The 18771-nt window shown below is 41.8% G+C and overlaps 1 protein-coding gene across 1 annotated transcript in view; it reads left to right on the top strand.

Moving 5' to 3' along the window:
• The window catches only part of LOC118322900 (brain-specific angiogenesis inhibitor 1-associated protein 2-like protein 1), a 28444-nt gene extending 10088 nt beyond the window's left edge, over window positions 1–18356 (top strand). The window contains exons 5-14 of the mRNA XM_035654750.1: window positions 673–744; window positions 1931–2065; window positions 6289–6441; window positions 6738–6893; window positions 7482–7566; window positions 8482–8692; window positions 11100–11162; window positions 12121–12346; window positions 17226–17272; window positions 17361–18356. Coding sequence (XP_035510643.1) covers window positions 673–744; window positions 1931–2065; window positions 6289–6441; window positions 6738–6893; window positions 7482–7566; window positions 8482–8692; window positions 11100–11162; window positions 12121–12346; window positions 17226–17272; window positions 17361–17433 — 1221 coding nt within the window. The 3' untranslated portion in view covers window positions 17434–18356. The remainder of the gene's footprint in view (window positions 1–672; window positions 745–1930; window positions 2066–6288; window positions 6442–6737; window positions 6894–7481; window positions 7567–8481; window positions 8693–11099; window positions 11163–12120; window positions 12347–17225; window positions 17273–17360) is intronic.
• The last annotated feature ends 415 nt before the right edge of the window (window positions 18357–18771 follow it).

Below are 18771 nucleotides of genomic sequence, written 5' to 3'. Positions count from 1 at the left end.
AATATTTATATCGCTAATCAAGCCCTCACAGAACTATCAGATCTTTACACTTTGGGAAAATAAATTAAAGCAGAGTTTGAAAATAACCTGTTAAAACTGAACTTTGGGGCAGAAAAGTTGCGAGGCACTCCTCTGAGACATTGTTGCTAACAGCATCAGTGAGTGGGTTGACTTGTTAATGGACTCCAGTTGGTGAGTCACAGCATCAATTCAGGTCAGAGAAAATCATGGAAGAAAACCTTTCACAGGCTACGATGAGGGTGTGTGTTGTGTGCGACAAGGTCTCCGTGGTCCTGTGTGTGTGTGTGTTCAGTAATCCATTCTGCGCTCCTTCTGAACAAGGCTTTGGTGATGGGAATGCTTCGACACCCTCGCACTAATGAGAGGGAGCTGGAGAGAAAGGGAGAGAAGTCTGTGGGCATTCCCACGCTTTGTTTCTGACTCATTCATAAGCGCAACCTTGGACTCGGCTCTCACCCCCGCACACACGCACCGATACACTTTAAATGATCACTCTCCATTTCTCTCTTTGAGACTTACAGTATTTCCCATGTTTGGTGTTGACAGAAAAGCTGACAAACTGTTGCACTCCATCCTCCCATTGAGTTTATAATCACCAGTGTGTCTTCTTCCCCTCTCCTCTCTCTGGTCCCTCCTCCTCCTCACCTGAAGTTTAAGAGGTTCCACAGGGAGATAATAACCGAGCTGGAGAGAAAGACCGACATGGATGTCAAATACATGACAGTGAGTAGTTTTAGTGTATGTATGTGTGTGTGTGTGTGCTTGCACAACAGTGTGTGTCTGAGTCATCCTGTGGCAGCAGCTCTCCATCCATCCCCCTCAACACACACTGCCATGTTTCTTTATGTTTTTGTCCTCATCATTGGTTTGTTGTCTATTAGTGTTTATTAGTTGGCTACAGGGGATGATTGGGAAGCACACATAAACAGGTCTGTAAGCTAAGGGGCCTTTGTGTAAAACATTTGATTATCGGTAATTGTCATCATCAGCAGGTAGATGGATGGAAAACTGTGATCACTCGGTGACATGAGGGTTTCATTTACACTCACTCACTTAAACCGTAAGCTAATTCAGTGCTATAATTCTTGTCATTATGTCTGCAGTCATGGAAATTCACTTATGACCTAATGGGAGTAATTGCTGCAACACAACGCAGAAAAAAGGTTCTGGTTTACCGCAGCAACATGAGTCAAAGTGGTACAGCAAGCATGTTTTGAATGCTTTAACAAACGTTAATGTTAGTAATTACTGTATAATGTCAAAATTGCTTCTTGGCTGAATGGCTGATGGAACCAATGGAACTAAAATACGTTCACACTGTAAGTCTTAGCGCTCTATTCTGATTTATTGCTTAGATCTATTTTGATTTGTTTGGCTGTTCACATTCTTTTTTTTAATGTGGCCCATTCCAGTGTGAACAGGACATGGTCCTAAAGTGACACGCATGATAAATGTTGACCTAGAGTGACGTAAAACTTACATGAATTCTGATATGAATGTTCACACAGAGGGTCACGTGACTTGTATCTGATTTGGACCACAGATGAAAGTGACCCACGTCAGAATTGGAAAGACCATATTCCATGTGTTTGTGCTGTTCACACTGAGCAAAATAATCAGATTTGGGCCACTTCTGTCTGCAGTGTGGACTTGGCCTAAGACATATATTAAATAAATATATTGATAAATGTTTAGAAATTTTCTATAAAAGCTGACAGCATACTTGATATTGTGATAGATGAGTTTGTACAGGAAGACTTTTTGATATGTAACTTTATACCACTGAACTGAACTTGCAAATTAGTATTGAGCCAGTTATTCTAATAGTGCAAACTCACTCTTAATGTTCTGCTGCCTGACACGGCTCTGGCAAATATCATCATTCACGTGGATCATTCGTCTCCTCCAGGCCACGTTTAAGAGGTACCAGATGGAGCACAAGATGAAACAGGACTCTCTGGAAAGGTCCCAGTCAGACCTGAAGAAGCTGAGGAGAAAAAGCCAAGGCAAGAACGCCAACAAGTACGAGAACAAGGAGAGCGAGGTGAGATAGATGTAGACACACTTACAGACACGTGACGCAGCATAAATGGGTGCTCTTTCTTTGAGACACACGGGCGTGTTCATGTGCGCATAGACATGATCACAGAGACACTTATTCATTCACAAACACTGACACCTGAGACGCACCATGTCAAAGCCAGTGTAACTGTAGGTGGGGACAATGAGAGAAGTGTCTGGTCTGTGCAGTCATGCAAGAGAGCATGTATGTTTGTTGTTGGCTTGCTTTGCACCCGTACGCAAGCCTCTCTTGCTCCACCCGCATGCACCCGTTAAAACCAGAGTTGCCAGATATAAACTACTGTACAATGATCTGCTTTGACTATGTGCTGCCACGCTTAATAGCTGGCGGTCACCTGATCATAAACCGATATCTGCGACAACCACGGGCAAAATGTGTAAAGTGGATATTCCCATTTATAGCAACACTTTGCTTCCACATCAAACACAAAAGAGGAAGTATGGATTAATCCCTGTGGACTTTTGAGACATGTTTGTTTAAAGGACCAGTGTGCAGGATTTAGTGGCATCTAGAGGTGAAGTTGCAAGTTGCAACCATTTGAATGCAGCTCAGCCCTCCAAGAGCAGAGGAGAAACTCCAGGTGGTTTACCTGATGTGTCAATTAATCACTGTGGCATGTTGAGTCATTACAGCGGGTTTAAGTTGTCATTAAATGGTGCCACCACACCCTAACAGTGACTCTACAGAAGAAAAATGGCAGAAGAGTTTAATCTCAAATCTGTGACCTGTGAGGTAGGCAGCCTCAGATCTTACATAACCTCCCTACCGTCGATCCAGTCAGGCAGACTGTTTTCCTGGCTGTGCTGCGTGTGCGTGTGTATTTGTGCATCTGTGAAGTTTGTGTGTTTTGTCAACACAGTCCATCCTCCCTCTATCCTAGCAGAGTTAAAGTGAGAGAGAGAATCAAAATGGACTGACACAAGGAATTGTATTACCAATATAGGGTTACTGCAGCTCTAACCTTCTACATCGACTTTTATGTATTATTGCCTAGAAACAATTACAACAATTATTAATCACTCTCTCCAATTACATAAACCTGAATTGCAGAGATGTCAAGTTTAAAGATCTCTTCAGTTCTTTTTACAGTCATTAAAATTCGAAACATTTTCTAGTTTCCGCTTTTTTTTTCGGATTTTGGTCAGACAAAACAAGAAATTTAAATGTCACCTATTGGCCATGTGAAGTTTTGGTGGACAATTTGAAATGCTTTATAGCATAAATTACAATGTATTTTAAATAAATGCATATATGTTAGAGCAACTGGACCTAAAAAAATAGAAGAAAGCTACTGTTACTGTTCTTCTCTCTCATGTCTTTCATTCTTTTGTTTTTTCATTCCTCCTTACTCTTTTCCCACATTATCTCCATCCCTCCTCCACTTCCTTCTGTTTCCTCTTTCCTTCTCTTCTCTCCCCTCGCCTTCCCACCGAGCCATGAGTCAAAGTGCTCACTTATCTGATTTAAGGCCAGGTATTAGGATTTAGACACCTTACAGACAGAGATGGGCCAGCTAACAGACAGACAGGGTGTCAGGGCTTAAGAGTTTACAGCAGCAGATGATTCACCAGACAGCAAAGACACTTCAAAGCCAGAGTACGATCTGTCAAAGAGTGGAGAGGGGATTCAGAGAGCTGTCAAAACTGTCAAACAATTGATTAAAAGGCTCTCTAAAAAAAGAAGTGAGGGCAAGTTATCCTCTCTGTACAGAAGATAAACAAAGATTGAGATATGTATGGAGGCTGTTATGTGTCAACGAGGTAAAAGTGTGTTTTTCTCTTCATGTCTTGTCTCCCCGTTGCCATTCCTCGCTCTTTCTTATCCATAGTTCTCGGCATAAACATAGGTTGTCCATAGCAACAAGCTCACTGCAGTGTTGACAGATGTAAAGTGATTAAGAGGGTGTGTATGCGTGTGTTGAAATAGCATTTTCACACTCCCCCTTTTTTCCCTCATCCACTTGTTAGAAGAAATTATTCCGCCCACTTCTACAGTTCTGTAAAGGTGCTCACTCTCTCTTTTTCTTTTTCTCCGTCTTTCGCTCAATTGTATTCATTCAAAATATCTTTATTGGCATGAAATGCTACAGCATTTCCAATTTGCCAAAAGAAATGACTAATACTTTAAATAATAAAACGGGCAAATAACCTAAACAAACAGTGTTTTATGACACGGTTTCGTCTCTCACCTTATTTTCCATGTCCTCTTATCATCATATCACCTGCAGCTAACTCTAGAAAACTGCGTGTACGCCTGCTTTCAAGTGTGTGAGGTGGCACAATTTTTCTTTTATAAATATCAGCTGATGTGTTGAAAATGGCGTCGCCATGTTTTTTTTTTTGTGTAATTATTGTTTATACTTTAACTGTTTCTACTGCATTCATTTAGGTAATCATTTGGTTTGTTGGAAATACAGTGTTGCATATTAAGCAGCTACTGTGGCGCACACTTCTGTTCCTTTCCAAGTGAAAGATTTGGGGGGAAGGGTTTTGATTACATTTATAATTAAAAAAAAAATCAGCAGAATCCAACTAACTAATATGAACTATTTTTGTAACTTGGAAGTAACTGCTGGTTTATTTATTCATATAGATGTTGAAGAAAGTGGAAAGTGAAACCACAGCCTTGCCTCACTCTGCGGTTTTTATCCCAAATACCAGTGGCTTTTCATATTTATAACAGAATCTGGAAGTCAACAAAGTAGGAGTATACTTTACATTTGTTTTGAATAGCATGAAGGTGAGTTATTTTTATATATTTTTTATTTTGGTGGAATTTGTAATTATAATATTTGTAATTGGATTGTGCTTCAGTAAAGTTTGCCCTTATAGCAGTAGGGTGAGCAGGGTTTCTTCACTGGAAGAAACAGAGGTCAGAAAAAGGGAAATAAAGGGAAATCAGCTGGACACTAACAAAAAGAAGTGCTATTTGTGACTGTGTGTGAATGTTTCCATCATAAATTTGCATTTGCTTGTTTGTTGACATGTAGCCATGAAGGTAAGCCTGTTATCATAACACCGGGTATGAAGTGAGATATCATCAGCTCTTAATGGACGGGTTCATGTAGAGACTTCCTGGAATTGGAGAGATGGACGGACGGATTCTCATTCGGTCAGGCAGACAGACTTACTTAGCGCATTCTCCTACCAGATTGCTGCCAGATTTCCCTGTGCAATATGTTTCTGGACATAGATTAACACAGTAAATGCACTTAACCCACCACAGCTTCCTGGTAAATAAAGCCCTCAGCCTTTTATCAGAAGAGGACGGTTGTAAGAGAATAGAGAGGGTGTGTGCCATTGCATTAACAGCCGTTACAGGCGTGCCTGTTCCAGCCAGCTGGATGAGGATGACGATATGGATCTGACGTGTGGCTTTGACAAAGTTAAAAGAGGTTCACTTACTCAGATTTTCTTTTTCTTGTTCTAACTATAGGGTGTATTGCTCTTTTTGAGACCTGAACGATTGGTTTAATTGTAAACACTATTTCTGTGCAGCAAGAAAAATCATACATATGCATTGCATGAGCCAGAAATCACATTAATAATACATACACAATTATACAACACATTTACTAGAGTAAAAGAAATGGAAATGAGTCTTTATGAAGCTTTATTGTGTTCATTCTTATTCACAAAATAACGCTATCAAATAAACCAATACAGTGAAGATGATAAAATAAGTTTAAGGGGAAGGAAAGATCGAAGCTGACAGTTAAGACAGTGTTGATTCACTTCACACACATGCACAAAGACACAAACTAGTCCAAGGTCCTTTCAGTAGCCTTTTGACCTTTTCTGTCTGCCAGTGTAGATAAGACATCCCCTCCCTACAACTGCTGCGCGCTGTCCCGTCTTCCTCCTGTTGCTCTGTCCTTTGACTAAACACCTAATGCAAGCTAATCTGTCGATAGTGTAAACTAATAATACCCCTTTTCCCCTGCAAGAGAGAGATTAGGATATTCAGAAAGGAACCCTGCTTCTTTCATATCATTTGCCCTTGTTGGGTTTGTGTGCAGATCTGCAGTGAAAGGGACTCGATGGCTGCTAACCATGTGGCCAGGTAGATAAGACATGAGGATTTATTTAGAGGGTAGTTTGTAAGACGTGGATAACTAAAAACAAACTGACTTCTATTATATTACATTATATTATAGTGAATTGTGCACCTGTGTTTGCTTTCAGTGCCTGGAAACGTTGACAAGCCGTCAGATGGACATGCAGTTGTTCATTGCGGACGGCTGTAAGGAGGCTCTGCTGGAGGAGAAGAGACGCTTCTGTTTCTTGGTGGACAAACACTGCATGTTCTCCTACCAGTTCGCTTCCTTCCACGACAAGGTACAAAAGACTCTCATTATGTTACAGTCAAGGAGAACATTTTTCTTTTCCTCGACTTAACACCTTACTGGCTATGTCGCAGTGGTGGTGAAAAGCTTAGACCCTCCAGAGGAAAAAAAAACAGTTTTAAATCTAATTTTAACAAAAAACAGCCAGTACAATTTATTCCAAACCCCACAATCGGAGGACTCTCAATACATGGTGTTACCATAGTGATAGAAATGTGTGCACTGTTTTCTACTCATTACTCATGTTTTCTTTTAATGTATTTTCTTATGCCCGTGCCTGCTGGACAGGCCAGAGACATTCTGACGGCAAAGCTGAGCAGCTGGCAGGACCAGTGCAACAACGCCACCGACATGCCCGAGAGTATCTTGACGATGATCGAGGGACTGCGCACGCCCGTCTCCATTACCCCTATGCCCTCTCCCTCCCCGTCACGGCACAGCGTGGTATGATGGGAGGGACAAACGAAGACGTGTGCTTGTGCTCGATCTGTTGCTGCCTTGTGTCAAAGTTATTTTCTCTTTTGTGCGGTAGAACACGATATCTCAAGATTGATTCATGACAGATACCTAATAATTACACCAGACTTTCATCTGACAGAGGAGATGATGTGATTTAGATTTCAGAGCACCTTGCATCGGTTTGCATATTAATGAAGAGAGAATGGTGTTCGTCAAGATGTGGAGTTGATATAAAAATTCATATTTAATAAAGGTTAAGCATGTGTTAATTAAATTAGCGTAATGTAGCTTAATATTAACATAATTGTCACCCCTTATGTTTAACTTACAATAACTACTGCAAGATAATGATCCTCTTGTATCGGTAATTTGGAACTGGCACTTTTACAAGATCGTAAATTTGTACATCTTGATAAATATGCTTTATAGGTTTATGTGTAGTTTTTTTATGAGGCTCCTACCACTAACTGGGTGTTGTGTTCAGTCTAATGTACTTAAACAGTCAAATATAAGTAACAGCACACCTATACAGCTGCCAACATGCTAACGTTATCATGAATGTTCTTGTTGCAGAACATGACCGCTCCCGCGGCCCCAGCTCTGAAGGCTCAGACCAGTCCTCTGGCTAACATGTTCAGCCAGGAGAACAACAGCACAGGTATTATGGCATGCAGTATGGCATTGGTTTTCATTAGGCACATCCCACTGTGCCATTGTGGCTTTAAGCTTGTGCTTTTCAAGACAGCGAGTAGAACTGTCTGTTTTTTCGTTAAGTGCTAAAGGCCTTTTTGTTGCTCAGAACAATAGCATCTGCTTCACTGGGGTTTGGGTTTCGATATCACTTTATTTCTTTGCAGTTTGCTGCCCTTTCATTGCTTCAAATAAATGTTAATTATAAATGATTGACAGATGGTCCACCTTTTTTGGTCCAGACTGAAATATCCCAACAACCGTTAAATGGGTTGCTGTGACATTTGCTACAGATATTCATGGTCCCAAGAGGAAACATCCTAATGACACCTGTGATCCGCTGACTTGACAACTACTGTATTGGATGTAGCAGGTTTTCTGCTGAGGAAACCGAGTTTCTTAGGCTCTTGTCCCACCAGGCTGTAACAGACATCTGTAATCTTCTGTCGGGTGATTTGGAGTCTAATGGCAGCTGTCCCTATGTATACAACTCACGCTGGTCACTTGCAAAGAAATGATGCGCAGCAGTGACAGCAACAGGGAGTGCAAAGGGACAGCTGGCATTAGTCTCCAAAATGATCTGACAGGAGATTACAGATGTCTGTTGCAGCCTGGCGGGATAAGCAAAGTTTACAACGACACCCGTCTTCGCTTAGGGATAGGTATGTAGTCCTCGGCCAGTGGACCCTCTGCCTACGGTGTCTCCCACAACTCCGTTTGACTGCAAATGCAATGATATTTAACTGAGGATGAGGCGTGCTGCTGCAGGTCCCTGTGTGTGTGTAACAAGCAGAGTGTCGGAAACTAGCAAAGACACTTGTCGTCTAGTGTCGTTATTGTTGTTTTCTCACTGTGACTCTTCATTCTTACCTTTCCCTCCCAGACCCCAGCGAGGAGAACAATCTTGCCAGGTCTGTGTCTGTCGCCACAGGCCTCAACAATATAGTGAAGAGGCCACGTGTGCGCACCATCTTCCCTCACACTGCCGGCAACAACAGCACACTGCTCAGCTTTGATGAGGGAGACGTCATCATCCTCCTCATTCCTGACGAGAGAGATGGGTGGATGTACGGCGAACTGGAGAAGAATGGAAAGTGAGTCGAATCACACGTGTTGCTTTTGTCTGGAACTGTGTGTTACTGAAGGCTATAATTACATTAATAAGGGAAGGCATGCGCATGTGCTTCAATGTACACAAGGACATGATTACATGCGCTTATGTATGAGCACACACTCGCAATCAATATATACCCCCGCTACCTTTTTATATTTCAATGAATATGAAAAATAAATGGTTCCGTCTTGTGTGATGTTACTGTAATCACCACCGATCTTCGCGGTCTTGTCATCAATTGTTTTAAATATGCTTGTCATGCTCCTCTGTCTTCCTACCAGTCAGGTGATTGCTATGAGTTGGACCGCATTGTCCTTACTGGCCAGATGGTCCCTCGCCTTATTGTTATGCTGACCACGTACACGCACACACACAGCCCTAGGCTTGCAGAGTGCTGCCTGAGATGGAACACTCACTGATAAGGAAATCAAAGTAAAGTATGGCCTGAGGGTGGGATGTACGATAGCGGACTCGAGCGCGGCAGAGAGAGAAGTTCAGAATACCACCTGCTCCCACACAGGCCGACACTAACCAAGCCCGCTCTCCTCGGGTCTCTGATGTCTGACTTTTTAAACAGGGATTTGATCTGAAGCCCTTGCAAGTGTGTTTCTGAATCTGAATCATTCATCAGGTTTGATCTTTATCACTACCAAGGGAAATTACCTGGCAAATTTATCCCAAAAAATTGATCAAGGGCAGAAAGGAATCATTTCTGAGTAGCTTTCAAAAGTGAGCCTGCTGCAAAGTAAAACTTTGGTCTTGCTGCCTCGTGGCTGCAAGCGGGACAAACTAGAGTGCCTAAAGGCTTAAAAAGTGTATATCATCATGTTTATCAGAGCGCAGCATCTGACAAGATAGACTTTGTGTCCCACAAGAGGTTTGGCTTTGATGCTTTTGGGTATCTCGCTGGGTTTCTCCCTCTGTCTTATATCAGCTTTGATAGTGTATCCCGGCAACGCGCCTGGCAACACCTAGACTGATTCAGATACCCACACACACTGTTGACGGACAGAGGAATGAATGTCAGCAAGATAGAGATACATTTGAATCACAGTGAGCATACAAATGCACTGGTTACAAATGACACACCAGTGTGACATATAACGACAGGTACTATTATCGTGGCCACTTTCCCTGCTTTTCCCACTGTCTTATTATCCGAGCAAGCTTGTTAGAGTTTTGCTTGCCTTGCCAAGAAAACTGTGTCAGGGAAAGTCAACACCCCAAGTACTAGTGAGCTGTCCTTGAGCAAGGTTTTCATTAATGCCAAGTTGTTTCAGTGAACCTGTTCAGTAGCCTGCGGTATCATTATTGCTGGAAATGAGCATTTGTTCTCAGTGGAAAACCCTTCCCTAAATAAATAAAAGCTATTATTAATATGAGTGTGACTGAGTGAGGTGTATTTTCCAGTCTTTTTTATCGCAGGTACACGAAGCAAACGCCTATCCTCCAGTCCAGATGTGCAAATATTAACATTTATCCACATAGGGTACAGGCTGATTGTCTACGTACTGATTACGAACAATCTTGTACCATAACAGCACAATGACACACAGTCCTTGGTCTGCACAGACTGGCTGTTACTCATTTCTTAAACCTTTTCAGTCTTGCATGTGAATTATTTTTTAAATGTGTTTTCAAGATGAAATAAACCTTTTTTTTTTCATCAGATCAAGGTGAGAAATAGTTGGAACAAAATCGCTTTAATTTAATCATTCAGCTACCTTCATCACGATGTGCTCACTATGTTTTCCAACGCTATATTAAAGTCAAGTTTATTTTGGTGTGCGTGTGGGCAGGAACAAATGGTTGCTCGAAATTCCCTTACTGAGGTCACTGGAAACCTCATAGGTCTCACTGAGACTCATTTATTAAACCAAAGATTCATTCAAGCCCCAAGCAAACACTCCTAATTGTGTTTCAGCCCAGCAGGTTTGAGATAAGACCTTGACCACAAGTTCTTAATTCATTTAAGTCTGTTTGCACCTGAGAAAACATGGTCTCTAACCAGCAGGGAAGATTGGTTGTCAGGAAAGATAAAATCCATCAAAATAAAGAAATGCCATTTGATGATCTCTCTTTACAAATCAGAAGCATGCATTCATCAGGATGCCTCTTCTGTGATGAATTACAGCTTTTTGACACCATAGTTACCACAGGCACATATCTGCCTGTATGTCTTTATCCCCTCCGTCTGTCTCTGTGTCTTCTGGTTAAGGGGTGAAATCATTTGAGCTGAGACCAGAGCAGCAGAGCTCTCCACTAATCATGTAGAGAAGCTTTCAGATTGATGTGCAACGAGAGCCGATAGGGAAGCTGGCAGTAGGATGGACCACAGATGTAATCATCCCTAACTTGGCTTCTCTCTCTTTGTCCGTGTCTCGCAGGAGGGGCTGGTTCCCTTCATCTTACTGCCGTGCACTCTCCGAGCCTCTCGTGAATAACAACAGGTAAGGAGACTCCACGTTCAAGCTAACACACACACAGAGGCAGGTTTCATGTTGCAGCCAGCTGTATTGTTGGCAGTGTTTCCTCTAGTTACTCCTGTTAGTGATAACCTTTCTAATCCTACGGGGGGCTCTCCCATTCCTCAACCTTTGATTCCTGTTGTGCTGAAGTCACAGTCTGCTTTCAGTCTCTTCAATCATTTAGCCGTATGAAACCTTTCTGTTTATATTTGTTTCATAGACCCCCGTCAACACTTTTATGTGTCTTTTTGATTGTGTAACACTGAAATCTGTGTTACTGAAATGAATCTAAAATTGGACTTTTTCAGACAAGCTCAGCAAAATATCAGGAAACAGGATGTTGTGTGCTGATGAATAGATTTTGCTGCTGATCAGAGAGAGGGAGAAGGTTCAGAGAGTTAACTCCAGCGTCTTCTTCAAAGAGACTAATCCCTGTCGGATTAATTTATTAGATCTTAATGTGCTGCACCTCCCACAGAGACGCTGCCAGCCAACTGCTACTAGTCAGGGAAACAGAAAGTTTAAACTGTAAGCAGCGCTGCGGGACATACAATAACAACGCACATACACATCCCTGTCCTTTTGTCCTTATGAGGACCATCCGCTGATACTTAGTCCCATTAGCTTAATCTTAACATCATGCCTAAAAACCTAACATCAACTTTAAGATTAACCTTATTTTAATTATATAACAGAAGTAACCGTAAACCCAAGATACAGCGCGTGAAGATAGAAATACAGGAGCACACACACATGCCAGGAGGCTCATGCAAAGTCCTGTAATTAGTTTGATTAAGTGGCACTGTTCCTCTCCTCTTTTACCCTCTTCTCCCGTCTCCACTCTTCATATGTCTGTGCTCTATTCTTGTCTTTTTGTTTTGACCCCATCCCCTCACCTCTCATACCACCCTCCTCTCCTCTTCCTCCCGCTCCTCTGCAGCGTGTCCCCTGCCCCGTACCGCAGCAGAAGCGTGGTCAACCTCCACCATCAGGACACGGAGACCGACGAGGCGACCATGGTGCTCCCCCCAGCGGACTACTGTGACACCCCTCAGCGCAGCTCCCTCAAGAACAACATCTCGTCCCCCGGCAACATCACCAACAACAACCACCAGCACTCCCCCACGCCCTCTGCAGCCTCCTCCTCCTCGTCTGATCACAACACGGTCAGTCAGTGGGCCGGTGGTTTGCTTTGTGTGCTTTCATCTCGCATTTTGCCCGTTTAAAGTTTAAGTTTAAGCCGTGTGTAAAATGTCCCAGTAAGCCTAGTACAGCTAAGCCCTGCCTTTTAAAAGTGATTGTTCTAAGAAATTTAATCATCCCAGAACAGTTTGACCTACTATGTCCTGCCAGCCCTTTCTGCTGTGCTGGCACAGCCCTGCCGTAGAGTCGTGACGGGACTGGCAATGTGAGGCTACGTCTCACCTGATACCTACTGCAGCACGGCTACTGTACCCTCAGCTGTGCAGCCTTATCTTGACTGCTGATGAGTGTGTTTGGGTGGTGTCAGATGAGCTTTATATGTCTGCCTTGGAAACCTGATACACTCTCAATGTCGGCTATATACACAAAAGAAAAAATCAATTATTGGGACTTGGGGACAGTTAACATTTAGTTTGTAGTATGTAGAACTTCTATGGAGTGTTTATCACAAGGAACAATTAGCACTCATTGAAAAGCGCTCAGTCTGGGTGTTTTCGTTCTCTGCTTGTACAGTCAATACTGATTGGATCCTATTTTTAATACTTAGGATTTAGCTATAGTTTTGCAAGACAAGATAGCACACTTAGTAGTTCTGCTGTCAATCAATCAATCACTCAAGCTGTATTTGTGTAGCACTTTCCATACACTTTATGGCAGTTCAAAGTGCTTCACAGATGACTGACGAGCCGATAATAAGACAGAGTGGAATAAAAAATAGATAAGGTAGATTTAAAAATAAAATTCAAAGATAAACCTTTACAGAAAAAAAAAAAAAGCTAAATATCATATTAATGCCTCGTTTATAAGGACGGCTTACCCTCATGTGAGATTTTGGTTGCCTTAAGCAGCTTACTAGTATAAAAACATTGTCATTATTATTAACATGGTTGTCTGTGCCTAGTAATGCCCTACCTAAAGTGGTTATAGAATCATTTTTTTTAACTCTACTTACTACTACTGTCCAAAAGTCGCCGAAAGACTCAACTTAGATTCAGATAGAAGGACAAACTTAGAAAATGCTTAGAAATGCTTTCAAAAAACATCTGTCGGAGGATTCATCCTTACATGGCTGTAAGGGATGACGACAGAGGCTGAGCAGGGCACAGCTGTAAAGACGATCGCCTTTGTTAGAATAATCTGCAGAATGCTGATAATGAGTCTCCTGGAGTCTCTTCTGCAGCAACACTGGGACAGAGACGAGAACAGAGTCTGGGTCAGCCGGTACACACACAGCCCCCTCACCCAACACAAACGCTTCCTGTATCTCAGCAGCAGATGTTTTGGAATATGTCCATCCTCTCAAATGTTAACGTAGAATTATTATTATACTATATAAAATTATTAGTTGTGCCATTTTCCATACCAACTTGACTTCTAGTCATCGCTTTACCATTGCTCTTCCTTTTGCATGCCATGCAAAGCATCAGCCAAATATGCGGTTTTTCCTCTACAAAAGCTTTTGTTGTTCCCCCGCGCAGGACAAATTCAAATATGTTGTGGTACATCACGTTCAAATGCACGTTGCCCTGTCTGCACGATCACACACGCACACACACTCACACACACACACAACCCCACCAGCACCTGCTTTCTCTAATCCTCCCTGTAAACTTGTAAAGTGGGACAACACAAACTATCATTACAAATTAGTGTTACGGCTAAGTAGAGACTGATTACTGTACATGCCACTTGATGCATCCACTTTCCTGGAGTTCATATGGCTGGATTAAACATATAATACACTGATTTGTAAGTCAAATCAAGTCTCATGTTTTAAACTTTGTTCTAAAGCTATCTAATTTGTATATAAATACCCTTTATGAAATGTGTTATCATTGCCCCTTTCTAACATCATATACACGGAAGATCTAGACAGACAGACTGACAGAAGAATCCAAAAACGTTGAAGTTACACAAATGAGAGACACACACACACACAGCCAATGTGGCTATTCTGGTCGGTTGTGATGTTTGACCCAGTTAGAGGTTCAATGGTCAGATGGCAAATGGAGATACTTTTCTCTTTCTTGCCTCTGCAGTATTCATTCCACTCATTTGGGCCACAGACACACACCAGACATACAGTTGTATGCTTTTGTGTGCGTTTGTGTATGTCTGCACTGTAAGGCCTCTCAGTCTACACTCAGCCTACGTCCCTCCACCACTGATTCGGCATTATGGTGGAATTCTTTCTCTGGGTGAACCCGATACCCTCTTTCAGTTTCTCTCATCGTTTGTTTGTCTGTTTATCTCCACCTCTGCACACTCGTCTCTCCATTATTCAATGCATACCCCCCCCCTCTCTCTCTCTTTGTCCCTCCCTCCATTGCCAGGGTAAATGCGGGTCACTTCCAGGGAAGTTCATCCTCGGTTCATTCCTAGAGACTCACAAACCCGTGCTTTAACTTTCAAAACACACACACACACACACACATATGCACAGATCCCAGAATAGACTTGCGTGTGGGAAAAAGTTGTCCGTTGCTACAGTGCACTGTAATACTCTGGTTTATGTTGAGCTCAGTGTATGAGTGGGTGGCTGAGGCTGTGTGTTGGTGTGTTGGGTTAGCTAGCAACTCGTGGCTGCAACAGTCATGAGTTTTACTGTCAGTATGTGTGTGCTGCATAGTTTCTGTGCTTTTTCTCTCATCAAGTAATCTTAGTGCATCTTATCTTATTGTTGTATGTTTCTCTTTCTTGCTTGATAATTCTGCCTTTGCTCCAAATGGAAGTAGACAATAAGCCAAAATCAGAATAGAACTACACCTTTTCACTTGCTTGGTGTCATTAGCAAATACTTTTCTCAGTGTTAACAGGTTGATCCAGAGAGGGAAAGCTGAGAGGAAGGGAGGAAGTGGAGAGGAGACAGGAGGGCCGGGGGAGGTGGAATGCACTGTCACCATGAGAAAAAATGCACCCTCACTGGTTTGGTGCTTTGTGTCGAGGAGAAGATAACGACTCACAGGAATGGGTACATTTAGAGGATGGAAACCGAGAGACAGAGGGTGAACAGAGAGATTGAGATCTACAGAGAAAGTCAAAAAGGGGTAGAGACGCTGTTGACCTTTTGAGTATCAGCGTGAAGGAAAGAAGAAAAACTTGTATTGAACGTTTAACAGAGCAGAACATACAGAGATGAAGACATTCTTGGTTTCCCTGGCTGAGCCACGAATTACATGTTGACTGTGCAAGTGTATATTAAACTGCAGTCATGGTTTGAGAAAAGCAGAGGCACTAAATGTTATTTGTAGAATAAATTCTGTTCACATGAGTAAAGAAACGTGTCCTTTTACAGGCACGATTGTTGCTATGTGATTTGTAATCCAAACATCTGTAAGAGGAGGACAGATCTGAAGCTCTTCATGTCCTGTGGGAAATATCATTGCTCACATTGAGAGGGACTGGAACAGTGTGGAGGACTCATCAGTCACTCTATACGCTTCTGACCTCTTGTGGAGTCTCTGTAGTACTGCAGGTTGATAACTGGATGACAGGACTGGAATCCAGGAAGGTCAACAATCACATAAACTCTTGTTGTTTTGTTGTTAAGTCATAGAGTATACTAGTAGTAGTAACTATATGTGACCAATTAGATGGATTCCTCTTACATAAAAGTTTATTTCAGGACCTTGCATTTTCTCAGCCTCTCTGATTAAAAAAGAAAAAGCTGTTTTTGGCAAATAAAAATAAAGTAAAAACCTTTCTGTAACTGTAATCCTGCTAAATGGGTTGCATATCAATGATTGTATGAATTAACATTCCTTTCTGATGTGTTTTCTTACGACAGCAGAAAAAGCCAAACTCTATACTCAGTTCATTTGATTATGTGTGTTTGTGTCTTTAATGGATTTAGGTTGTTGGTTTGTTTGGTTGTGTTGTCCCTCTCATACATTATCTCTATTTGTAACCAGGACCCAAAAGATACAAGATCTGTATGGTTAGAGTAATTTCAGATGGACATCGGGATGGCTTATTTTATTTCATTTTAGGGTGTAATAGATCTTTCTCACAGCAGCCATTTTGACTTTAAATAGTAGGGTAAACACAGGTTTTATCAGGGACACTAATTAAGGTAGTATCATTGTTAACACCTGTATTTACCCTAATATTTCACTGTACATGGCTATATCTATATGTTTGTCCTTCCTGGGAGAGAGCTCCCTCCTCTGTGGCTCTTCCTTAGGTTTCCTCCATGTTTTTCCTGTTAAAAGGATTTTTTTTTTACCTTACCCAAATCGAGGGCGGACGGACAGAGGAGGTTTAATTTTGTACAGATTGTAAAGCCCCCTGAGGCAAATTGTGATTTGTGATTTTGGGCTATATAAATTGACTTGACTTGTCAGACTATATTTGGCTTAAATCTGCAAAAACAAAATATGCAAAAACGCTTCTAACCCTTTTTCAATGAAAATGATATTTCTGTAAAAAAAAAGAAATGGCTACAGTCTTGAACATTATCCTCCTCTCCAGTGTAAGATGTCCTTACACAACGTGTGTGTGTGCATGTGTCTTCAGTGGCACGGACTTGGGCTCGTCATAAAACATTACGTGGCTTGATTGCGGAACAGACTTGAATTTCCAGAAGGTCCAGATTCCACACACCATCTTGTGATATGTCACAGCACGCTGCCTTTCCCACGCTCGCCCATCGTCCAGTGTGTCCAATCCTTCAGCAGCCTAAAAGAGAGAACTGTGTGTGTGTGTGTGTGTGTGTGTGTGTGTGTGTTATACTGTACATCAAACACATGTAAATGGATCTGGGCATGGTTGAGGTATTCATACAGCGTCATGTGTCACACAGTAGTTATAACAGATTGTTTTCTATATCTGTTTTCTCCACAGACAATCCAGCCTAATGGCTTCTCGAGACCTCCGCCCGCTTACCTCGCGTAAGTCGTTTAACAACATGAACGAGATGATGTGTCTTTCTGTCACTCTGGCATGCACTCACCACTCTTCTCTGCTGCGTTTCCACAGGGGAGGGAACCCGTTCGCTACAGTCAGGCTACGTCCAACCGTCACCAACGACCGCTCCGCACCTGTCATCTGATCTGTCCACATTTCCACACACCCCCGATTCCCACAAGCCCTCCGTCGTCAGCCTCCCTGTGTCATCTATCCCAGGACATCTTTTACTGTCCAACAGATCCCCCTTGTCTGGATGGAACCGGACAAAACTTGGCCAGTACTGAGGAAAAAAAATGCCATTTAAATCTGGGATCTCCTTTACTGCTGCAAACTCTCATGGAAGTATTTTGGGACCATTTTATTTTACAGAACAGATGCTCATATATTTAATATATATATATTTCCATGTCTGTTTTTGTCCCTCTGTTTGTTGTGGTGATATTTAAATGACCACAGTCTTACCTGCACTTGAGAAATGGATGAATAAAAATGGTCAAAGAAAAATACTGCAATGTATTTATACCATTGATGTTGCTTGTCCGTCGTCCAAATGACTGTTAGAAATCTTTTCTTTTGCCATAGGACAGTAAAAGAATGTACTGTAGAGGACCTCTGCATTTCACCTTCAGGTCCTTATGAAAGTGTTGCATCTCAGTGTCGATATTAAAATGACGTTGACTGTCGGGGTGAGGGGAGAGATGCATCCAAAAAAGGCACACAAGTGATCTTTATCGCTAAGTCCCTCTTGTATATACATTTGTACAACTGATGCTATAAATATTGTCCTTTGCCACCTAACTTAACTTTTTGTAGAGCTAGAGGATCATGGAGACCGGACTTTTGCCTTAATGACACATACATACCTACTGTAAAATTATCATGTACCTGCTGCATTCTTCAAATTGTGGACATGAGTTGTGACTTATTGCCTCATCTTCAGATCGACAGTTTAATCACTACACATGGCATTTTAAGACCAGTGTGTACACTTGTTCTGGTCTTGGGCCCTCACTACACCCTTAATAAAAAATTTGCTGTATGAAAAATAAAGATGTATTTCTTCAACTTGCTGTTAGTTTGTTATCATGCACACAAAATGTCAGTTTCAATGTTCTTATTATGCATTCATTTGTTATATGAAATGTATATTTCAGTGTATTTACAGGGAGTAATGTTCATGCATTTGCAAAAGATCAAAAAAGTCAAGCAAGTAAGTAGCATTCATTTTTAATTACAGTAACTTATATATAAAAAGTAAGAACTTCAATCATAAGAGCGTGCGTAGTGTGTTTTCTAAAGCAAGATATTTTTTTTTAAATCCCTCCCACCCAGTTTATATCTCTTTCTCTTCTGCCATGGACAATTATACAACATCTTGCTGTGATGGAAGACGTAGACATGGATACACTGCACATACAGGGACATAGACATTCTCAATTGATTGTCTGGTTGGGAGGAATAGGGCAGGGTGACTTGTCAC

Source organism: Morone saxatilis, unplaced genomic scaffold (genome assembly GCF_004916995.1).
Source record: "Morone saxatilis isolate NCDOM2014 unplaced genomic scaffold, NCSU_SB_2.0 Contig14, whole genome shotgun sequence".
Classification (NCBI taxonomy): Eukaryota; Metazoa; Chordata; class Actinopteri; family Moronidae; genus Morone; species Morone saxatilis.
This window is presented reverse-complemented; position numbering and strand designations above follow the sequence as displayed.